Here is a 24,681-nt window from a genome sequence, read left to right as displayed (position 1 = left end):
ATGGACCTCCTCTCCCTGCTCCTCTGTCCTGTCTTCCTTCTGCTCCTCGTCTCGTCCCCCCCTCCCTGCTCCTCCTCCATGTTGTGTCCCAAGCGCTGCACGTGTCAGAACCTGCTGCCGTCCTACACCGTCCTCTGTGCCAAGACCGGCCTCCTCTTCGTCCCTCCCAACATCGACAGGCAGACGGCCGAGCTGCGTCTGATGGACAACTTCATCACCACGCTGAGACACAGAGACTTTGCCAACATGTCCAGCCTGGTGAGCACCTGCCTGTCTGTCTTTCTGTCAGCTGTCTGTCTGTCTGTCTTTCTGTCTGTCTGTCTCTGTCTGCCATAGAATGGTTCCCAGGAACATATTATAGGTTTCTATGACTACCGGTGCGGTAACCAGGAATCTTCAACTGACAGTCCAGCAAACTCTGTTGCTGGATCTGAACAATTCCTCCTTCACAGACATTGATGATTGTACAAAGTCACAATCGTGGCGCCGCCCCTTGCGGCCGCCTGCACGCGAGCCCCCTGTTGACTATGCACATTTTAGTATTTTTTTCAGTTTTTTATCACCATGTCCACCAAAAACTTAACGGCAGTGGTCTCCTCCAGCCGCGATGTACTCATGGATATAAAAATTTCCCTGAAAGATTAACTTCAGGAATTTATATCCGCGGATCCAGACTGGCCGCCAGAGATTTTATATGCTAACAAGATTTTATATCTTAACAACAAAAGCAACAACAACAACAATGGAGCCACTCTTCCACTCCAAACATTGCAGCATTAGGGTCAGAGTGAGGACGCAACCTTACCGTCCACCTCTGCCAAGCATCCTCCTTTGCAATGTCCAGTCCCTGGAGAACAAGATGGATGACCTTAGAGCGAGGATAAAATTCCAACGAAATACAAGAAACTGTTGCGTTCTCTGCCTGACGGAGACACGGTTGAACATGCTGGTGTTGGACCACGCCATACGTCCAGCCGAGTCCTGAGTCCTTGGTGTAACCCCAACAACACCAAGACGCTCTCCCACTCCTGCTCGCCGAACCTGGAACAGCTGACCATCTCATTCTGTCCATTCTACCTCCCCTGGGAATTAAGCACGTTGTCATCACTGCCGTTTATATTCCACCACAAGCAACATCGACACAGCACTAACAGACCTGCATGATGTGTTGTCCGGACTTCAGAATGAACATCCCGACGCGGCTGTGGTAGTGACTGGGGACTTTAAAAAGGCAAACCTTCAAAAAGTTCTGCCTAATTTCTATAAACACATTACTTGGGCACGGTGGCACAGTGCATTGCACTGCTGCCTCACAGCAAGAAGGTCCTTGGTCCTGCTCTGGCGGGTTATCTCCCAATATGGGGCCTTTCTGTGTGGAGTTTGCATGTTCTCCCCGTGCTCACATGGGGTTTCCTCCATCTAACATCAGTAAGCACCCCCACCAAAAACATGCACACATCATCGTCTGACCAGTGATGGACATTTGGAACCAGGTCCCCGGGCGTGTCATCGAATGCTCCCCACTGCTCCTGGCCATCCACCCGGGGGAAGGACAAGCCAGGATGGGTCAAATGCAGAGGCCACATTTCACTGACCACCATCCAAAGCATCTGCATATGTATGTGTGTGCATGTGTTGTAGTGTGGCGTGTTGTGTGATCAGTAAAGAGTTTTCTTCTTCTAATTACTTGTGCCACCAGGGGAGATAGAACTTTCGCTGGTTCCTGCTTACAAGCCGCGCATCGTGCGTGAATCGGTAGTGACGAGGGACGTAAAGCTGGTGGTTGGACCAATCAGAGGCCTGGGACATGTTCCAATCAAGTTCCAGTGACGTCAGCAAGTTTACGGAATTAGCTGTGAGCTTCATAGCTGCGTTAGTGGACAGCATCGTTCCCACAGTGAAAGTTTGGATATTTCCGAACCAGAAACCGTAGGTTGATAAACCCATCCCTGGCGCTCTGAATGCTTGCTTGGCCACTTACAACGACAGTCTTGTATCCAGAGAAATGGACAATTACAAAGACGCGTCGTACAATCTGCGGCGGTGAAGGATGCTAAACGGACGTACAGGGACACAGTGGAGCTACAGATGGAGCAACGGTACACCAGCCGCTTGTGGCAGGGGCTGCGGACTATTACCAACAACAACAGCAGCCCCTCCCCAGCCGCAAGTGTGGACGCCTCCCTAGCCAACGAACTGAACTGCTTTTATGCACGGTTTCGTTCTGGCAACAACACCGCTAGCTTGCCGGCTATTTGGAGTTTACATTGCTGGGGATGAGCGCGCACTCTCAGTGTCTGAGCATGATGTCAGGAGGGCTCTGATGGGTGTGAACGCCAGGAAAGCTGCGGGCCCAGATGGCATATCTGGGTGAGTACTGAAGACCTCTGCTAACCAGCTAGTCCTGTTGCTCACTACGATATTCAACGCCTCCCTGGCCGAAGATCGCCTCTCCATCCCGCTTGAATGACTACCGTCAGGTAGCCCTCACCTCAGTGCTCATGAAGTGTTTCGAGAGGCTGATTAAGGATTTAATCTGCGTCTCCCTCCCCCGCACCTTGGACCCGCTGCAGTTCTCGTACCAGCAGAACAGATCCATGGAATGACGCAGTCTCCCAGGTACTGCACACCACGCTCACGCACCTTGATGGCCGGAAGGGGGTCTATGTGAGACTGCTGTTCATCGATTATACTTCAACTTTCAATACCATAGTCCCCACCTGTGCCTTGATCCTGGACTTCCTCACAGCCAGACCCCAGGTGGTGAGGGTGGGGAGGCACATGTCCAGCTCCCTTACTCTGAACACAGGATCATCCCAGGGCTGCGTCCTCAGCCCCCTACTGTACTCCCTGTACACACATGACTGTGTGGCCAGGTCCAGCTCCAACACCATCATCAAGTTTGCTGACCACATCGCCGCGGTGGGCCTGATCAATGACTGCGATGAGAAGGCCTACCGCGAGGAGGTGGCTGACCTGTCACTCTGGTGCCAAGACAATAGCCTCCTCCAGAACGTCAGCAAAACTAAGGAGCTGATTTTGGATTTTAGGAGAGGTTACTGCATACTGTGCCGTATTGCTGTTCTGTTTGGTATTACTGTATTGCTGTGTCGTACTGTTGTATACTGTGCTGTATATCTCCACACACACTACCTCACTTTATTCACATGCCACTTTAATGCACATATTTTTATACATACAGTTTATACATAATAGCGTATTCCATATACATAATTCTATTCCCTTTATTTCTATTTTGTACCCGCACGCTGTATTACTTTCTTGAGTTATTTTATTTTATTTTATTCTATATTATTCTATTTACTTACTGCATTATGTTTAGGGAATCAGTTAGTTTCAGTTAGCTCGTCAAGTACAAATTAGGTAGCTACTGTGTTCAGTCTAGAACATATTGTGCATAATACCCGGGTGCGTTGCATTGACATTTCACTGCATATATGTATGACGGTATGTATATGTATGTGACAAATAAACTTCTTGAAACTTGAAAACATCACAGTCACAAGTGGAAGCCGTGGGCCCAATACAGTTGAGTATGAAGTTGATTCTTATGTCACTTATGATGTGATGGCTTCTAGGGGAAGAAAGCCCTTCAGGAACCAACACGCCGTAAGCTCTGAGTCGCCCACAGTTGTTGTGGAGGAGTTGCTTTGACTCCAGGACATGAAGCACCATTAGTCGTGCTATGCTATGCTAACTACCTTACTCTCTACACTCTACATCCCCCCTTCTTCTTCTTCTTCTTCTTCTTTCTCTCCACTGCCCTGTCACAGTCTGAGCAGTTGTCCATCTTTCCAGACAAGGTTTAGCTTGTTAGACCTTCCTCTGTGTTCTGGGAAGAGAGTGCGGCAGCCATCAAGGCATAAATGAACTCTTCGGGTTAGGGTTAGAGTGTCTTGCTCTATGTATGTGACAAGTAATCTCTTGAACTTGAACTTGAACTTGAACACATGGACGTGCTGCAAGGAGGAGTCAGGGACAGCGATCCTCTGGTTACAACCCACCTTACCCCCTGAAGGTGCTCGGTGTCACACTTTCTTGAAATTCACTAGGTTCATGTTTCCCACCCAGTGAGGGACAGGAAGCTCTATGAAGGCCACACTGCTGGAACCTTCTTAGGAACCTTCATCCCCCAGAGGAACCTTCAGCCTCCAGAAGAACCTTCATCCTTCAGAGGAACCTTCATCCTCCAGAGGAACCTTCATCCTCCAGAGGAATCTTCATCCTCCAGAGGAACCTTCATCCTCCAGAGGAATCTTCATCCTCCAGATGAATCTTTATCCTTCAGAGGAACCTTCATCCTCCAGAGGAATCTTCATCCTCCAGAGGAACCTTCATCTCCCAGAGGAATCTTCATCCTCCAGAGGAACCTTTATCCCCCAGAGGAATCTTCATCCTTCATATGACTTAGTGAACTCTCGCTAACCTGCTAGCCCCCTGCAGGAGCGCAGCACAGCTGAAATGGGACACGGTCCACTTCAACATCATTAAATGTAATGGCAACTGTTGATGAACTGGGCCAGAGGTCCACATCTTCCCCGGAGTCATGTGCATTTGTTAAACACGCAGTCTGTGCATTCTGAGTAATAACCTGCTCTGGAGTATCTTATACGTAAAATACTGTACTTGCACACAGGTGTTAAGCAAACTGAGCATTGGAAAGCTGGAAGTCCTCTCTTCCTCTTCATGATTCTAGTGATTTCATACTCTAGATTGTCCATCTAGCAGCTTAAAGGAGGAGACAGGAATTTTCCTTTGAGAAACTTCCTGTCTCCTCCAACAGAAAGTTTGCTTCTAGCGTCACTTTCATTTTACATTTTTGAGTTTTTGATTCTGGTCCATTCTGTTCCAACCACAAACAAATGACATTGCATTTTGTATATTTCTCTACTGACTGAATTTCCCTACAGAGATGATTAGTAGAAAAGGGGAGAAGTCTCATCTCATCTCATTTTATCTTGTTTTATGATATAGTTTTATTCAATCTAATCTAAATGTATCAAATTTGATCTTATCTCATCTTATCTAATAAAAAGACATGTATGTTAGACATAGTTAATGTGTTGGGGTGGATCCTCCAGATCATGGTAGGATGCTGTATGTATGTTGCTGCTTCTCAAATCGGAGTCACTAGACTGCTAGTTCCTTGAAAGGCGCTATATAATTTAAAGCCATAATTGTTTTTATTGTTATTATTATTATTATTATTATTATTAATCTAATTTTATCTAATCGCATTACATCTAATATCATTTTATCTCATATAATTTTATCTAACTTACATCGGAACCAGACCCAACAATGCAAACCACAGTCAGTAAATTGTTGGATTTTATTTTTTATTATTTAATGATGAAATCTTGCTGTAATAAATATTTCATGCTACACATTGAACATGCAATTAATGTATTTTTTTCTTCTCTTTGAAACTATTAACTGGACCATGAATGAAGGTCATCCTCCCCCAGGGGGCGTAGTAGTGGGGTCCATACCATGTAACAAAGTCTGCAGAAATATACCAGAACTCCTCTGTGATCAGCACTGATAGTGCATTCTCCTGAATCCACTCAGTATTACACATTATGACATGCAGATCCCAGACCTAACCAGGACATCTCACTACACCACATATTGGACGCTGCAGCACACTGCAGGACACAGCGGCGCCTTGACACCCTGGACAGGTCATAGAGCATCGTGAGATCATCGACCAATCAGAGACGAGGACGCATGCGTCCTAACAAAAACACAAAGAATATGAGAATATTTCAGCTTTGTGATCTTCTCTTTTTTCTGTTGCTTTCTTTTCATGTTGACTGAAGAATCAGTTGAAATCATGTAAATCTAGTTTTGTTTTACTAAAGAACCCACCCCCCCCCTCCCTCAGATCCACCTTACCCTCAGCAGGAACACCATCAGTCAGATCAGACCCTACACCTTCGCCGACCTGCAGGATCTTCACGCGCTGCACATGGACGCTAACCGCCTCACCACACTGGACGACTCCCACTTCCAGGGTCTGGTCAACCTGCGCCACCTGATCCTAGCCAACAACCAGCTGCACAGCGTCTCTGAAGGCGCCTTCCAGGTAATGCGCTCCGAAAGACCCAAAATACAGCAAAACACGGGTCACTCCAATAAAAACGCCCACAATGCACCATTCCACTGCAAGGAAACAACATGTACATCTGTATGATGTAGAAGAGTCAGTTACCCATTTTGTCTGTTGCCGATGCTACATTCGTTAGTGCTGCAGCTGCTAACTATTTAAACACCCCCCTCCCACCCATTAAATCAAACACTCTCTAACCCTTGTTTTCTCTCTCTCTCTCTCCCTTTCCCTCCCCTCCACCCCCACCCTCCCCCACCCCCCTCTCTCTCAAGGACTTCCTGGAGACTCTGGAGGACCTGGACCTGAGCTACAACAACCTGGTAGACGTCCCATGGGAGACCATCGCTCTGCTAGTCAGCGTCAATACCTTGAGTCTGGACCACAACCTGATTGAGAGTGTCCCTGAGGGAATTTTCTCCAACCTGCACAAGCTGGCCAGGTCTGAGCCCCGCAACCACTGGTCCTACTGGGAATCGTCCAGTGGAACCATCATTTTTTGGTTCTACTGGGATGCTCCCAGTTTCCAGCGGCGTTCCCTTTGGAGAGGAAACGCCACTGGAAACTGTCCAAGAAGAAACTTCCATGTGCTGAGCTGCTCCAGAGAGCCATTAACTCCCATTTATTCATCGCAGCTTCTGGTTGGTTGTGGAGCGGCTGGTGGGAATAACAGAAAACAAACAGCTTCTGCTTTGTCTCATTACAGTATTTCATTATGCCATTTAGAATAAGAACATTTAATCTCAAAGTGTTTATCACAGTCGAGAGAAAGATGGCGGAAGAACTCAGACTGTTAAAACATGTAACAACAGAGGTAGACAGAACCAAAAACTACAAAATGAAACTTGTTCAACAGTTATTCCAGTATTTAGTAATATATTGTTATATCCCCATATACAGTACAGGCAGGAGTATTTCCAGTGTGTACTTTATTTGCATGTTTCTCTATATCATGTGTATTTACATAGTTATTTCACCATAGTTGGTGAATGTTCTGTTCCCAAAGAGAGGAACAGAAGGAGATTTACAGCAGAAAGATGAGCAGAGAGAAAGAGGGACAGTTGAAGGTCAAAGAGAAAGATCAAGGCAGAATGATGGAAAGCAAGTTAAGAGGAATGAGAGAGAGAGAGAGAGAGAGAGAGAGGGGGAGAAAGAGAGAGAGAGAGAGCAGGGTGGTGGCTAACAAAGCTGCTGGGAGGTTGTTGAAAGGCCATTTAGCACTGATCTTGGCTCTGAAGAAGCGGAGCTGAGACGGAGAGATGGAGTGTGGACAACTGAGCCACGTTACTGGATTAACGGGATTATCTTTCTCAATCAAACATCTTCATTTTGACACTTAATTTAGCTGTGAGAGTTTGAGAATTTAGCTGTATACATTTTGAGAGCAACTTTACAATGCCTCTTGCACTGATATTGGTTGTGTAAATGGTTTTGGATTACATTTCTGGTGTTCACAAAGATTTAAATGCAAACTTCGAACCATATTAATTGCCCATATCTATTTATGGGTGGAAGTAAAAGAAGTTGAGCCATCATAAACCTTTTTGCAATAAGAAGAAGAAGAAGTGATTCATATGATGTTTCAGTAGGAGCAACAACAACAGAACATTATCTGACTCAAAAACTAAGCATCTGCCAGTTAGTGAAGTACGGCAAGCTACTTGGAGCAGAAATGACAAAACAGTTTCCATATTGTTCTATTCAGACTGGACATGACCTCCAACAAGCTGAAGAAGATCCCTCCAGACCCCCTGTTCCTGAGGATCCCAGTCTATGCCAAGATGAAGGGCTCCCCCCTCACTGCCCTGGTCCTGAGCTTCGGGGGGAACCCTCTACACTGTAACTGTGAGCTGGTGTGGCTGCGGAGGCTGACCAGGGAGGATGACCTGGAAACCTGTGCGTCACCCAAAGACCTGGCTGGAAAGTATTTCTGGACCATCAGAGAGGTGAGAGAACCCTGTGGCTTCATTCGGGGATGGTAGCTCAGGAGGTAGAGCTGGTCGTCCAATAATCAAAAAGGTTGCTGGTTCGATCCCAGGCTCCTCCTGCTAGCATGCTGTAGTGTCCTTGAGCAAGACACTTAACCCCTAATTGCTCCTGATGGCTGCGTCCATCGGTGTTTGAAAAATTGTAAGTCGCTTTGGATAAAAGCGTCTGCTAAATGACTAAATGTTCATCAGATTTAAATACAGGATAGACAGTAACACAGGACACAGTATTATCATGGAGTAGACTATCCAACACCTCTGCGTTCTCGTCATGAGGAAGGATTGTTCTGTTGTTTGTTGGTATCCTGAAGAGCAACATTTATCACTATGTTGTTTGTAATACATTATATATCTAGTATCTGCGGTATCTGTTTGATGGGTTTCAGGGAGAAACTTTAATAATAATAATATACCAATGTTGTTTTAGTTTGTTTGAAGGCTTGGACATCTCAAAAATGTTTTGAACCAAGAGAGAAAATGGAAGATGACTCTTCCATTATGTTCAGTTTGTTCAGTTCAGTTAACGTTATTCATCCTGTTGGGAAGATTTGTAGCTAGGAGGAAAAGAAGAATGGTGCACAAATACATTTGCAGTACAACAAACAAAAAGCAAACACATACAGAGCACAGCAGAATGTTCTCAGTGCAGATGAGTCAAGTCATTGGAAAGGGGATAAATGCTTGTTTGAGTGAACAGGTGGGCCGTCTCTTAAAGGGCCTTAAAGGGCAGCAGCTCTCATGTTCACCTTCACAATCTGGTTCAGCATCCGGTGGGACACATAAGTCCTTTATGGGTTTGCTGCTGTAAAGTTGCAGTTTTGATGTTGTAGGTAAGCAAGTGTTCATTCTTAAAAACGACACTTGAATCTTGTTTCACTGAGGAAAAACCGAGAAGAAAACGACCTATTGATAGCCTGTTTGAGCTCTGTGTTGTCACATTCCAATGGAATGGAATGGAAAGTAATTTGTACAACATGTTAATCTGAGAGTCTCAGATCTAATCACCAGGATCTCACACTGGGCTATAGCTCCATGAGAAGTAGAAATCTACTTTAACATGATTATGGATTTAAGGTATTAACTCGGAGAGGAAGCCCCAGAGAGGCACAGAGTTTAGGACCTCCTGCAGATAGCTGTTGTAGGATATCTGTAAGAGGATTAACATGCTAAAAAGGATGATCCAGAGACCTTCACCACACCTGAAGACCTGGCCAGTTATATTCATACAATATTAATATCACATTCATGCATGAAAGCATCCCAGTGCTGAGAGAGTTGACACCTAAGCTGAAAACATTCTAAAAGAAATGAACTGGATTGTACCACTGGGAAAACCAGAGAAATACCACAAAAACATTTTATTCAAGAGCAGCACGGTTGGAGTACAGGCCCTGGTCAGCCAGACTATCCCTGGTCAGCCCTGTTGGCGGCACTGTTGGCACCGTGCTCCAGCAGGTTATCTCCCAATTAGGGGCCGTCGTGTGACCAGCGACGGACATACTGTATGTAACCAGGTCCCCGGGCGCGTCGTTGAATGCTGCCCACTGCCCCTGGTTACCCCTCCAGAGGAAGGAGTATGTGTGTGTGTGTGTGTCTGTGTGTGTGTGTGTGTGTGTGTGTGTGTGTGTGTGTGTGTGTGTGTGTGTGTGTGTGTGTGTGCATGAATGCATGTGTTGTAGTGGCGTGCTGTGTGACGATTGAAGATTCTTCTCTCTTCTCTTCTTCTCTATGCCTGGTTAGCCTTGACTTGCCCTGGTAATCAGGCCCGTGCAGGGGGGGGGGGGGGGTGGCCCTTTGCCCCATGGTGCCCTTTTTATCAGGCACAGGTTTTATTTAAGGGTGAATGGGCATGGAGGTAGCGGATTGTCTGGGAAAGATATGCATATTCATGAGGAACGTATCCTCGGTGCGCCCGCAATGTGCACCCAGCAGAGCGCAGATCACAGGCGTCCATCTCACCCTTCCCCTCTTAATGTCTCTGCAGGGGCCTGCTGGCAATCCCTGGTCAGCGTTGGTTAACCCTGGTTAGTACTAAATCCAACGCAAGAAAAGCATCTGGAACCTTTTCTTGGTCTCATTTACTAATATGGGTTGTGTCAATGGACTGAAAAAGTGTGCATACCAATAAATGGCAGCAAATGTCTTGTCCAGCCTTGAAATCATTTTTATTTATTGGATTCATATTTTCTAAATGATAAATGGAGTGTAATTATATAGTGCTTTTCTAGTCATACGACTCAAATCTCTTCACAGTGTGTGTTTCACATTCACCCATTCACACACATTCATACATTGATGGCAGCAGCAGCCTTGCAAGGTGCTCACAGTTAGGGGTTCACAGTCTTGTACAAGGACACTTCAATGTCTTTCCAGGAGGAGCTGCGGATCGAACCAGGATTTGTTGTTTTGTTACTGTGCTTTTGTTACTCACCGACCCACTCTGGCCAGTAACAAAAGCACAGTAACACGAGCGAGGAATGAATTTTGGGATGTCTGATTGGTGGACACTGAGGTGGTTTTACATCCAGTGTGGAATTCATTCGAAAGAAAGAAAGAAAGAAAGAAAGAAAGAAAGAAAGAAAGAAAGAAAGCTCAGGATTTGATCTAACTGGAGGATAAAGGAGGGAATCACCTTTCTATATGGGAGACTGCTGGTCTGTTGTTATAGAAGAGTTGGTGATTGATTTACATTTACATTTACATTTAGTCATTTGGCAGACGCTTTTATCCAAAGCGACTTACAATGGCTGTGACAGACAGACAGACAGACAGAGAGACAGACAGATGGTCAGACAAGCAGACAGGCATACAGACAGACCAATAGACAGAGGGTCAGATGGACAGACAGACAGACTGATAGACAATGGGTCAGACAGATGGACCCAGACAGATAGACAGAGGGTCAGACAGAGAGACTGATAGACAGACAGTCAGACAGTCAGATGGATAGACAGACTCTCGCCATGTCCTCTTCCACAGGAGGAGTTTGTGTGCGAGCCCCCAATGATCACGCGCCACACCTCCAAGATGTTCGTGATGGAGGGCCAGGAGGTGAGTCTGCGCTGCCGCTCGGTGGGGGACCCAGAGCCATCCACCCACTGGGTGAGCCCCGACGGGAAGCTGATGGGCAATACCTCCAGGACCGTCTGCTACGAGAACGGCTCGCTGGACATCCTCAAGGCCTCCGTCAAGGTTTCTATAGGCCAATACTGATTTAATACTACAGTAATAGAGAGTACAAGCTTCAACGTGGCAACAATAGCTCTTGAACGATGCAGTAGAATGTAGAGAGATGTATTCTGACCACACATTATGGGAAATCTAGTGGGTTTTTTTAAGTTCACCACAGCAACTAATGAAAATTTCTATATGTCAAGAAATTTCGAAACCAAACAAGTGAAAATGTATTAAATTATTTATTTATGGATCAATTGATTGACTTGAACTGAATTACATTTCTATAAAAAAAAAGTATAATAAAAATGAAAGTGATAACACAGAACCACCTCACATCAGGATTCTGGAAAGTTCACCTGCATCGCGTCGAACGCGGCCGGAGAGGCCACGGCCCCCGTGGAGCTGGTGGTCAACCCGTCCCCCCACTTCGACCCCAAGCTGGAGCCAGACCCTGGCCCCTCCGACATCCCCACCTCCATCAAGTCCAACGCCAGCGGGGGGCCAGTGCGCTCTAACCAGCAGAGGGTCAGCGTGTCAGAGCTGACGTCCAGCTCTGCCACCATCCGCTGGCCCCCCCAGAACCACATCCCGGGGGTCCGCATGTACCAGATACAGTACAACAGCTCCACAGACGACATCCTCATATACAGGTTTGTGTTTTCCTCTTTTCAACGTGTGGTCACAGGTTCCAAAAATGTTCTGAAGCACAAAGCACTGGAAGAAAGCGGAGGTGATTTATTATCAGGTGACCTTGTGGATCCCCTTTATAAGTGGAGATGAGACAACAAGCTTTCCATCATCAAAAGAAGAAGGATGCATTATGTCACAACTAAATACCCCTGTAAAGTATTCCACGCTCACACATCAGCATGAAAAGAAGACATTACGCCATTTAGCAGACACAATAATCTGCAATTTGTTGCACGCAGCATGGTTCTAGAAAGGTCGATCGCTCGATTCTCCAGTTCAGAAAAATCTGGAAAAACCTGGATATACTGTATATGGAGGAACCGGGTGTTGGACCGGGTGATGATATAATAAAAAATTGATACAGTCAGCAAAATATAATTTGATTAATTAAATCATAATGGGGAGGGGGTGTTTGGTAGGGTTAGGGTTGTGTGTGGTAGATGGGTTAGTTCTTTAATGGGCTTCCCATTGGGACCAGGGTATATATTGTGGCATGAAATGTAACTCTACAGGTAATTATTTGGTTTTATTTGGTTTAAATGTCCTCTAGCACCCACAGCCAAACTGGAGTGGTGAACTGAAGAATTATACTTTGAATAAAGTTTTGGATAGTGTTTGGATGTAGAGCGACAGTGGTTCTGTTTCATTTTAATCAGTGCTGTCAGAGCTTCACACTTGGACATTCTTGCAGCAATGAATGGAGAGGTTTGCTGGAGTTCAGCATCAGTATTACAGTTATCTTTGCTCACTGCACCAATGATCTGAAATTAGGAATTTAGCTGAATGAAAAATGTGTTATGACTATGAGATTATCCCTGAATCTCTGAATGAGCGCCGACAGTTTTTCATTTCCATGGCCCTAAAAGGTCCGTCCCCCCCCTCTACTTGGGGTATCTATCAACTTGGCCTAATGGCTTGGTAATTGCGCCATGCCGAAAGGGGAAGGCAGCGATCAGCATCCATCACTTTAACACAAGCACAGACAATACTTCAGCCACAAGATAAATGTTCCTGGGGGGGGGGGGGCGACAGTGGAGGGATGGCTGGCGAGGTGGAGAAGACTGCTCCCACATAGAGTGAAGTGGAACCAGTATGGAGGATAAGGCTGTTGGTAGACAGTGCAGTGGAACCAGTATAGAGGGTGAAGCTAGGGGTAGACGGTGCAGTGGAACTAGTATGGACGATGAAGCTGGGGGTAGACGGTGCAGTAGAACTAGTATGGAGGATGAAGCTAGGGGTAGATGGTGCAGTGGAATTAGTATGATTTCAAGATTCAATAAAAATCTTGAATCTTGAAATCTTGAATCTTGTATGGAGGATGAAGCTGGGGGTAGAAGGTGCAGTGGAACCAGTATGGAGGATGAAGCTGGGGGTAGAAGGTGCAGTGGAACCAGTATGGAGGATGAAGCTGGGGGTAGACAGTGCAGTGGAGCCAGTATGGAGGATGAAGCTGGGGGTAGACAGTGCAGTGGAGCCAGTATGGAGGATGAAGCTGGGGGTAGACAGTGCAGTGGAACCAGTATGGAGGATGAAGCTGGGGGTAGACAGTGCAGTGGAACCAGTATGGAGGATGAAGCTGGGGGTAGACAGTGCAGTGGAACCAGTATGGAGGATGAAGCTGGGGGTAGACGGTGCAGTGGAACCAGTATGGAGGATGAAGCTGGGGGTAGACGGTGCAGTGGAACCAGTATGGAGGATGAAGCTGGGGGTAGAAGGTGCAATGGAACCAGTATGGAGGATGAAGCTGGGGGTAGAAGGTGCAGTGGAACCAGTATGAAGGGAGAAGGTGGGGGTAGACAGTACAGTAGAACCAGTAGGAAGGTCACTCTGGAGGCCTCCACTCAGCAACATTTCAGGTGACCTCCTAAGGAGAATCTTTCATGGTGCTAATGCTGTCAATGCTTCAATTTCTGTCATCAAATTCAACAGCATCCAACCGATGCCCATTTTGTGGACTTTTAGAGACTGTTTTTCATTGTGTTTTAAAATTCCAGAGATTTGATCTACTTTTTAATGTTTTAAGTGTATTATTTCAGAAGTTCCATGAAAGGTTCTCTTCTCTGCCTTGTTTGTTAGTGATGTGTACAATAACCTGGACCTAACTCAATTAAAACTTTAAAATGATTTTGTGGAGGAAGCAAAACTTGAAATTTACAACAGCATGAAATCTAGAATCCAGAACGATGTACATCAAGAGGTTGCTGGTTCCTGTTGTCTGTTGCTGTGGTGAGAGCCAGGGCGCGGCTGCTTTTATCCTTTACAAACTAATGAGTGAGGTGCAGTGATTACAAGGACACGCTCTGTTGTTTCAGAGGAAATGGAACCTTTTATTGTGTTTCCTTCATTCCTTGGTGTGGGGGTATAATTAGGTGTTTTTCCCCTTTCAGACCTTTTTTCTTGTGTGGTTTATAATGTTTTCTTAATTTAACTTTTTTTTAAATTAGCATTATGATTATGATATAATTATTACTTATATGTTTTTTATTTATTGCTTCATTCATTGAATTGTCGTACAGTTGTCTTGTGCTTGTGTCTCTGGAATAAGTCGATTCCATATAAAGGTGTTCTAAAAATTCTCTCTCGCTCTCTCTGAGCAGATGATGGATGATGAGTCTTACTGACTTTCTCACTCAATGGGTTCTAAAATGTTTTACTGTGTGTTAATGTTTTTTAATGTGTTATAATATTTTTTACTGTGTTGTAATGTGTTTTAATGTTTTTTTAGTGTGTTTTACTGTGTTTTACTGTGTTTCAATGGGTTGTAATGTGTTTTAATGTTTTTATAGTGTGTTTTACTGTGTTTAACTGTGTTTCAATGGGTTGTAATGTGTTTTAATGTTTTTTTTGTGTGTTTTACTGTCTTTTACTGTGTTCCAATGCATTTAATGGGTTCTAATGTTTTTTCATTGGTTCTAATGTGTTTTAATGTATTTCAATGGGGTTTCATGTCTTTTAATGGGTTTTAATGTGTTTCAATGCAGTTTTTTGCATTTTACTGTGTTTCAATGTATTTTAATGGGTTTTACTGTGTTTCAATTTATTTTAATTGATTATTATGTGTTTTAATAGGTTCTAATGTGTTTAAATGTGTTATGTATTTCAATGGGTTTTAATGTGTTTCAAGATTCAAGATTTTTATTTGTCACATACATATACATACTTTCATACATATATGCAGTGAAATGTAATGCAACGCACCCGGTGATAACACACAATATGTCAGAGGAAAAAAAAGGAAATTATTTCTAATAGACCGACTAACTGACTCCTAAAACGTAATACAGTAAGTTGAATACTACATAGAATAAAATAAAAATATATAGAATAAAAATTGATTTTATTTGTGTTTTACTGTGTTTCAATGTATATTAATGTGTTCTATTGTGTTTCAACAGCTTCTAATGTTTTTTACTGAGTTTTAATGAGTCTGTATGTGTTCTTCAACGTTTTAATGGATTTTACAGTGTATTTTATTGGGTTCACTGTGTTAATGGATTCAAATGGCTTTTACATTACATTACATTGATCAGACGCTTTTATCCAAAGCGACTTACAATTGTTCAAACAGCGACGGACGCAGCCATCAGGAGCAATGAGGGGTTAAGTGTCTTGCTCAAGGACACTACAGCATGCTAGCAGGAGGAGCCTGGGATCCAACCAGCAACCTTTAGATGACTAGACCACCAGCTCTACCGCCTGAGCTACCATCCCCTTCCCCAGCCCTGTTTTAATGTGTTTCAATGGGTTCTAAGGGGTTTTATTGTGTTGTAATGTGTTTCAATGGGTTGTAATGTGTTTTACTGTGTTTTAATATGTTTTAGTGGGTTGAAATGTGTTTTACTGTGTTTTAACGTGTTATAATGGGTTCTTATGTGTTTTACTGTGTTTTAATGTATTTCAATAGGTTCCAATGTGTTTTACTGTGTTTTACTGTGTTTAAGTGTGTTTTCATGTATGTGTTTTTATGTTTTTTTTAATGTGTTTTCATGTGTTTTAATGTGTTTCAATAGGTTCAAATGTGTTTTACTGTGTTTTATTGTGTATTAATGGGTTCTTATGTGTTTCATTGTGTTTTAATGTGTTTCAATAGGTTCCAATGTGTTTTACTGTGTTTTAATGTGTTTCAATGGCTTCTAAAGTAATAATAATATGACTGCTGCCATGTCTCACTTTGTCCCTTGAGACAAAAAAAAAACTGGTTGGTCAGCTCAGGTCCTCCACCTGCTGCCTGGACACTCTCCCTGCCACATTTTTTAAAACAGTTTTTAAGTGCCTAGCACATGAGCTATTAGACATTTTAAATGGCTCTCTTCAATCAGGTATTTTTTCCTGCAGCATTTATAACAGCTGTCATTAAACCACTCCGGAAGAAGAGCATGATTTTAACTGTGTTTTTATGGGTTTCAATGTATTTTAACATGTTTTACTGTGTTTCAATGTATTTTAATTGGTTTTAATGTGTTATAATGATTTTGATTGGGTTTTAATGGGTTTTACTGTGTGTTCTACTGTGTTTGAATGTATTTCAATTGGTTTTAATGGGCTTTAAGGATTTGGATTTTGTGTTTTATTGGATTGGATTTATTGGATTTTACTCTGTGTTGTACTTGTTTTAATGGGTTTTACTGTGTTTTAATGGGTTTTACTGTATTTGAATGTGGTTTATTGGGTTTTAATGTGTTTTAATTGGTTCTAATTTGTTTTACTTTGTTCTAATGCAATTTCATGGGTTTTACTGTGTCTCAATGGGTTTTAATGTGTTTTACTGTTTGAATGTGTTTCTATGGGTTCTACTTTTTTAACATGTACTGTCAGCATGTTGGACATACAACACAGAGTATTTGTTCCATTGCATTGACAGAGTTAGTCTGCAAATGGAGTACTTCTCCATCAACCTGCAATGCAACTCTTTATTAATTCTTAAATCATCAAGAACTGCTGTAATAACTCTGTCCTGTGGCCGACCTGTGGGATGACAAGAGCACAGTTTTTTGTTACACACAATCACCACCAATCCCCCTCTTTGGAGAAGCATCTTACCATGTTTTTGTCTTTAAACAACTAATCATCATTACTACTCCAAGTGGGAGAATCACCACAAGTTAGACAAATAAACATAGAGTGAACAACATGTACATGGAAAATCATAATCATAGAAACAAACAAAATGTACACTGAAAAACAAACATAGAAACAAACATGAACATGGAAAAACACAAACCTAGAAACAAACAACATGTACATGGAGAAACATGAACATCAGACGACAACAGGTATATTCCTGTCATAGTTATGGCAGAAAATGAGAGGGAATTAACCAGGAGGGTGTGTGTGTGTGTGTCCACTGGTGAGTGTACAGGACTTGTCCCAACTATTTCTGGTGAATACGGTCGGTATTATATGGTAGCCTTTAAGCAGCAGAAAAGGCCCCGAATCCACCCAGTCCTGCAGCCGTACAGACAATCCACAACCATAGGAAAGCCTTGAGCACCCCGTCCTGCAGCCACAGAAGACCCCCCAGCCCCTAGAGAAGCCGGGAGCCCGCAGAGCAATGGCCACGCCCGGCCCCGAGCACAGGCATAAACCAGTCCCAGAGAGCGGGAAGAGACCCTGCCCCCTGTGGCACACACATACAACCCACCCCCATGTGCAGCCGCAGGCACAGAACCCGGGCCACAAACACCAGGCACGGACAGACCAACCCGCCCTGCCAGCGGTCCCCCCATGCCCACTAGCGCCCATGTAAGGGCAAGGCCCATACAGCAACTGGCCAGATCCAACACCCAGTCACAAGACCCGAATGCCCACCCACATAGCCGAGTGCACTTGCTGCAGGGCACCAGAGTGATAACCCCACCTCCCCTGCTGCCGATGCCTGCGCAGACATCTAACCCTAGCCACAGAGCCCCCTAGGGGTACATCTCCACAGCCACAGTACATCCCCACAGCAGCATAGCACCAACTCATCGGTTCTAATGTGTTTTATTGTAATTTAATGGGTTTTACTGTGTGTTCCAATGGGTTTCAATATGTTCTAATGGGTTTTAATGTGTTTTACTGTGTTTCAAATTGTTTGAATGTGTTTTATGGGTTGTATTGTGTTTTACTGTGTTTTAATGGATTTTAATGGGTTTTAATGTGTTTTCGTAGATTTACTGTGTTTAATGTGTTTTAATCGGTTTCAATGTGTTTTATTGTGTTTCATCGTATTTTACTGTGTCATAATGTGTTTTACTGTGTTTTAATGTGTTTCACTGTATTTCATTGTGTTTTACTATGTTCTAATCTGTTTTACTGTGTTTTAAAATGTGTTTTATTGTGTTTTAATGTGTTTTACTATGTTCTAATCTGTTTTACTGTGTTCTAATGTGTTTTACTGTATTCTAGTGTGTTTTACTGTGTTTTTATGTGTTTTACTGTGTTCTAATGTATTTTACTGTATTCTTATGTGTTTTACTGTATTTTTAATGGTGTCACACTCTGACTGTGAGTGCAAAATGCAGAAAAGTGATGACTCAAATTCACTAAAACATTTCATGCTCGGTCCCCTCAGGATGATCCCGGCCAATCACAAGCACTTCCTGCTCAGCGACCTGGCCGCGGCCCGGGACTACGAGCTGTGCGTGCTCGCTGTCTACGACGACGGGGTCACAACCTTGACGGGCACCAGGCTGGTGGGCTGCGTGACCTTCAGCACCGAAACAGAGTACGGCCGCTGCCATTCCATCCGGGACCAGGTTCGTTCGGGCATGCGCACGCTTACTTATCATAATAATAATCCCTTTTATTTCTACAGCACATTGCAAACAGCAAATGCAGCTCAAAGTGCTTCATATTAAAAAAAGGGAATAAAAGGAAAACCACTATATTCAAAATGGATAAATTACCTTCAAAATTCTTCAAATTGCAGACGATGCATTTAAAGCATTTTTAGAGGCAAGATAATGCCAATAGAAGACAAAATTATCCATGAAAAGTTTGTAAAAAGTGTTATATATAAATATATATATTAATGTTAATTATATGAAAAGTTAAATTTATGTTTTCAGCTGAGCCCACCTCCCTGATAATATCTCCCTAACCCTATATGCTAAACTTGTTTGGGGTTCCACCACTAAAGGCAACAGATTTGAACGCTTCAGGCTTCAGTCCAGAAATGTATACAGAAATGTATACAATACAGAAATGTGAAATTTTGCAAAATGTAAATTAATCTACTTTAGTTTTAAATGGTTTTATTGATTGGGAGTTCATTTTAAATTACATTTAATGAAACCAAATTTTTTTGGCTTTCCATTAAATGGTCAGCATATCCAACTCATTATTTGCTGTAAAATAAAATCAGTTTCGGCTTCTAAAGATGAATTTGTTGAAACTTTGTGTTGAAAGTTTTCAGAGAAAATTGAATTATTATATTATTAAATTATTACAACAATTATATTGTTTAATTTTAGAATTAAGGCAAAACAAAATTAGACTAATGTAATAGATTTACTATCAAACAACTTGCATTAATTGTTTGAGTTAAAACCTAATTTACACATAAACTGATATGACCATCAACAGTAAAGCAAACGCTAGAGATACCTGTCTGCCTGCCTCTCTCCCTCTCTGTCTGTACGTCTGTCTGGCTGCCTGCCTGTCTGCCTGTCTGTCTGTCTGTCTTTCTGTCCGTCTGTCTGTCTGTCACGTTCATTCTCCTGTCTAAAGAAATCCAGCATCTTAGGGTTGGAGCTGAATGAATGAGGAAACGAGTAATAAAGGAGTATAAAAAGTAACAAATAAAAAGTAATAATGAGTACATTTTCCACACCTCCTTTTTCAGTTCCTGGGCGGGACGATGATCATCATCATTGGCGGCATCATCGTGGCCTCGGTTCTCGTCTTCATCTTCATCCTATTGATGAAGTACAAGCTCCACAGTAACCACTACAAGGCCAAGGCCACTTCCCGCCAAGCCAATGTCTGCTCCCAAACCAATGGAGGGGGTGGAGCAGGCGTCCTGGCTCTGCCTCCCCCCTCTTCCAGTGGAGGCCAAGGTAATTGCAGATCTCGCAGCTAACCTTTACCCACCAGGTAACCGTAACCCCAACTCTAATGCTAGTGGGTTAATGTTCTCACACTCTCCTATTGGTTGTCTTGAGGTTGGTTCCAGGAAGGTTAATCTAATCTGGGGAGCCTAACCTCAACCCAACACATGTAGTTCCCTTGAGCGACCACTTGGGTGTTTTATCAGGGAGTCCCTTCCTTGCCGTGTCTGTGACTGCCTGGTGTCATGGCTGAGAGCCGCTTACCTTAACATGCAGAAAATAACAACTGTTAGTATAGTGATCACCAGTGTTGGCTTAAAGGTCTCCATCTTTACTCTCCAACCCTGAGAGGTCTACGTCCCTGACACTGAGAGGTCTACATATTTACTCTCCAACCCTAACCCTAACCCTATTGCAGATGAAAGACAACCCTCTGAACACTTAGTTCTTGTGCTTGAAGTGGAAAAAAATGCTTGTACTTCCCTTATTCACATGTTGACGGAGGGGGCAATCATTTTATGACAATTTTATTATTTTATAATACAGTACATTCAAAATGATAATAGTAAGGGTCCTTTTGCATTCTGATCACTTCACGAGGTTGGATTGGAAACGAATGGCCATTTAAGTTGGAATTTCAGAGCTGATCCCTCGCAACCGAGTTTACCAAGATAACAGACCCATTGTCACGGCAACATGGTGGTGTACACCATTAACAGTGAACGTTCCTTTTTTATAGATTTTTATACAAAAAGGTGTGTACTGTCATTTTGAACTACTAGTTTTTATGTCATGCTAATATGGGGACAACCAACTGGAATTACAGGTTTTCGTGTTTCCATGGAATGCACCATCACTCATGCTGCGCTTTGAACCGAACTTGGGAGTTTCTAATCCACCTGAAGCGGAGCATGGGCAGCAGCCGTTACCAACGACCATCTCCGCATATTGTCAATGATGTCATGGCAACCTGGAGCCGGAGCTCGCAACTTGTGCGTTCTAATGATTTCAAGAAAGAGTGAGCTCAGACTCAATAAAATATTATAGATTATAGAGAAGTGCTGGTGACACAATGTCCCGGTACGCAGTGAGTAAAATGTAGAAGTACCAGTATTGAATAGTGTTGAGTACAGGTACTGCGTAGTGTTGAGTACTGGTACTGCATAGCGGTGAGTACCGGTACTGCGTAGCACTGACTACCAGTACTGCGTAGCGTTGACTACTGGTACTGGGTACCGGCGAGTACGGGTAGTGCATAGCATTGACTCGGTACTTAGTAGCGTTGACTACTGGTACTGTGTAGCATTGACTACCGGTACTGCGTGCCGGCGAGTACCGGTACTGCGTACCAGCACCGGTGTCTACCGGCACTGTGTAGCTTTGACTACTGGTACTGCGTAGTATTGACTACCGGTACTACATACTGGCAAGTACCAGTACTGTGTAGTGTTGACTACCAGTACTGCGTACTGGGAAGTGCCGGCCCACTTCCAGGACTACTCTTATTGGACTCATTTTTGTCAGTAAACATTCATGCTTTATGTCTTGATAGGTTGGTTACTAGGTTAGTAACTATGTTACTAGTCTTCTGCCCTCACCACGTGTAGTCGTACGTGGCTATGCAGCGAGCTAATCCTTCTCTCAATTAGTACCCGGAGACAGGAGCTCACTTTTGGTATCTTTAATGGAAGCAGTGTAAAACTGTGGAACTGTACAGAAATATGCAGATGTAAATAATACGTTGTGCTAGCTCTGACACTGTATGCATACACCAATAACATTAATTAACTCTCAGATTGTGCTTTCTCAAGGGCCATTATGAGGCTGGAGGCTCAGGAGTAGAGCTGGTGGTCTAGTGATCTAAAGGTTGCTGGTTGGATCCCAGGCTCCTCCTGCTAGCATGCTGTAGTGTCCTTGAGCAAGACACTTAACCCCTAATTGCTCCTGATGGCTGCGTCCGTCGGTGTTTGAATAATTGTAATTCGCTTTGGATAAAAGCGTCTGATCAATGTCAATGTGAGGCTGGTGGAAGAGATGTTAGCCTGGGTCTGAGGCATGATCAGAGTGACTGCGTAAGTATCTGTCTGACTGTGAATCTGCCTGTGTTCTGATGTCATACTATCATCACACTGCTATGATGTCACAATACAAACTGGGGGGACCGGAACAACTAGGTTAATAACTAAGTTACTAAGTTAATAACTATGTTACTAATTTAGTAACTATGTTACTATTGTTTACGCGGTCAGTTACTAGGTTAGTAACTAGGTTACAAGGTTGGTTACTAGGTTACTGGGTTAGCAACTTGGTTACTGGGTTAGTAACTAGGTCGCTGGAATAGCAACTAGGTCACTGGGTTACTAACGTGGTTACTGGGTTAGTAACCAGGTCACTGGCTTAGTAACTAGGTTACTGGGTTAGTACCTAGGTCACTGGGTTAGTAACTAGGTTGCTGGGTTACTGATGGTTACTGGGTTACTTACTAGGTCACTGGGTGAGTAACTAGGTTAATGGGTTAGTAGGTCACCGAGTTAGTAAGTAGGTTACTGTGTTAGTAAGTAGGTCAGTCGGTTAGTAACTAAGTCACTTGGTTTGTAACTAGATCACTGGGTTAATAACTTGACCACTGGGTTAATAACTAGATTACTGGGTTACCGCTTGGTCACTGGGTTAGTAACCAGGTTACCAGGTTACCGCTTGGTTACTGGGCTAGTGACTAAGTCATTGGGTTAGTAACTAGGTAACTGGGTTGGTTATTAGGTTACTGGGTTGCTGCTTGGTCACTGGTTTAGTAACTTGGTCACTGGGTTAGTTGCTTGGGGTTTGGTCGCTTGCCGTGCTTCGTGTTTTTGCTTGCTAGGTAGGATAATGGAGAGAAGAGGGCATCGAACAGGGTGAAGCCGGAGGAAGGAACCATTTGATCCTCTATCACTAGACCATTCTCACCCACATAACCCTCTGAACCCTCCTAATGTTTCTAACCCTCCTAACCCACATTACCATCCTAATCCACATGACCTCCTTATTCTCTCAACCCTCCTATACCTCTGAACCCTTCTAATCTTTCTAACCCTCTTTACGTACCACAGAACCCCACGTAACTCTCCTAATTATTTAAACCCTCCTATACCTCTGAACCTCCTAACCCTCCAAATCAACATAACCTCCTAATTCTTCAAACCATTTTAACCCTCCGAACCCAACGAACCATCCTATATACATCCTAACCCTCCTAATGTTTCTAACCCTCCTAACCCTATTTTTTTTTCTAACCCTCCTGACCCACAAAACCTCCTAAATCTCCGAACGCTTCCCACCCTCCAAACCCTCCTATACCTCTGAACCCTCATAAGCCTCCTAACGAACATAACCTCCAATTTCTCCGAACCCTCCTTACCCTACTAATCCACATAACCTCCTAAATCTCTGAACCCTCCTAACCCCCTAACCTTTCTAATCGTCCTTAACCTTCTAACCCTCCTAACACTTCTCACCCCTCTTACCCTCCGAACCGTCCTAACTCTCCGAACCCTCCTTACCCTTCTAACCCTCACTGTTCTGCTTCCAGGGGGATCCAACAAAAACTCCCAGCCTTCGTCTTCGCTGGCACCGGAGGGAACAGTAGAAGCTTCTCTGCGAGGAACGACTGTAGTCGACCTTAATCCCTCCCACGACCAGGACGCCATCTCTCAATAACACACAAGGAACTTTCAATCGCCACCACACACCAATCACTAAACCCAAACCAGTACAACAAACATCCACCCCCTTCTTTTTGATTTGCTGCCAGTGCCTGGAGCCAAACTCCACCTCACACTGAGGCCGGACTCCTGTCACTGGTAAGTAGCTGCTGTCAATCAAGGGAAAGGGGCAGCGGGGGGAAGGAATAACCAATAGGATGATGGCAGAGCATGGACAACGTAGCGGATACAGTCACTATTTCTCTCTCTCTAGAGAGACAGATAATACGTAAAGCAGATTAAGTCAGTAGGACAGATTATCAGACAGGCAGGCAGACAGAGTAGATTTAAGAAATCATGTGGACAAATTGAACACACTGAATGACATACTGACACACACACATACACATTCAGAAACACCATCTCTCGCTCTCTTTCTCTCTCTCTGGTACTGGGTGTTCTTCACCACGACATCAGTCCATCAGCCACATGTTTCCAGTATTGTCTGACCCTGGACCAGGTGCAGCTGGCTGTGGGAGAGCGGAGGAGACAGGCCAACTTATAGTACATCTTAATAATTATTGTATTTGTATGATCATTTAGCCCTTTGTACGATGATCGGTCAATAGTTCTAAAAACCCTAAATACAAAACGATTCCCTCAGTAAAATAATTTCGACATGTAAAAGTTGAAAGTTTTTTTTCTTCAAAATAGTGAAATGGAACAGAACTGATTTGGAACCAGCCTGATAATTCATGTCACGCTATGTCAATAATGTATTACAGTAAACTGACCCTGGCTCTGCCATATAGATTATCCAATCCCACCTCTCGTTTTGGGGTGTGGAGGGGTAAATGATCCAATCACATCACTGAGGGCAAAGATTCATAATATTGCAAATACAGCAGTTCTGCTTGAGCTGCTGTCTGGATTTCAATATAGATTATATTGCCCTGAAATACAATAATTCTGAAGTCCTTGTAAGA

At 43.7% G+C, this 24,681-nt stretch overlaps 1 protein-coding gene across 1 annotated transcript; it reads left to right on the top strand.

Annotated features, from left to right (window-relative positions):
• LOC307235399 (leucine-rich repeat and fibronectin type III domain-containing protein 1-like protein) lies at positions 1–23,711 on the top strand (the record flags this gene model as incomplete). The annotated part of the gene is made up of 9 exons (XM_080007480.1): positions 1–258; positions 5,909–6,109; positions 6,406–6,572; positions 7,836–8,076; positions 11,098–11,310; positions 11,635–11,945; positions 18,539–18,722; positions 19,811–20,024; positions 23,584–23,711. The coding sequence occupies 9 exons, from the start codon at positions 1–3 to the stop codon at positions 23,709–23,711; spliced, it is 1,917 nt and encodes a 638-aa protein (XP_079863606.1).
• Positions 23,712–24,681: the final 970 nt, after the last annotated feature.

The sequence above is a fragment of the Zeus faber genome (genome assembly GCF_960531495.2).
Source record: "Zeus faber genome assembly, chromosome: 9".
Lineage (NCBI taxonomy): Eukaryota > Metazoa > Chordata > Actinopteri > Zeiformes > Zeidae > Zeus > Zeus faber.
This window is presented reverse-complemented; position numbering and strand designations above follow the sequence as displayed.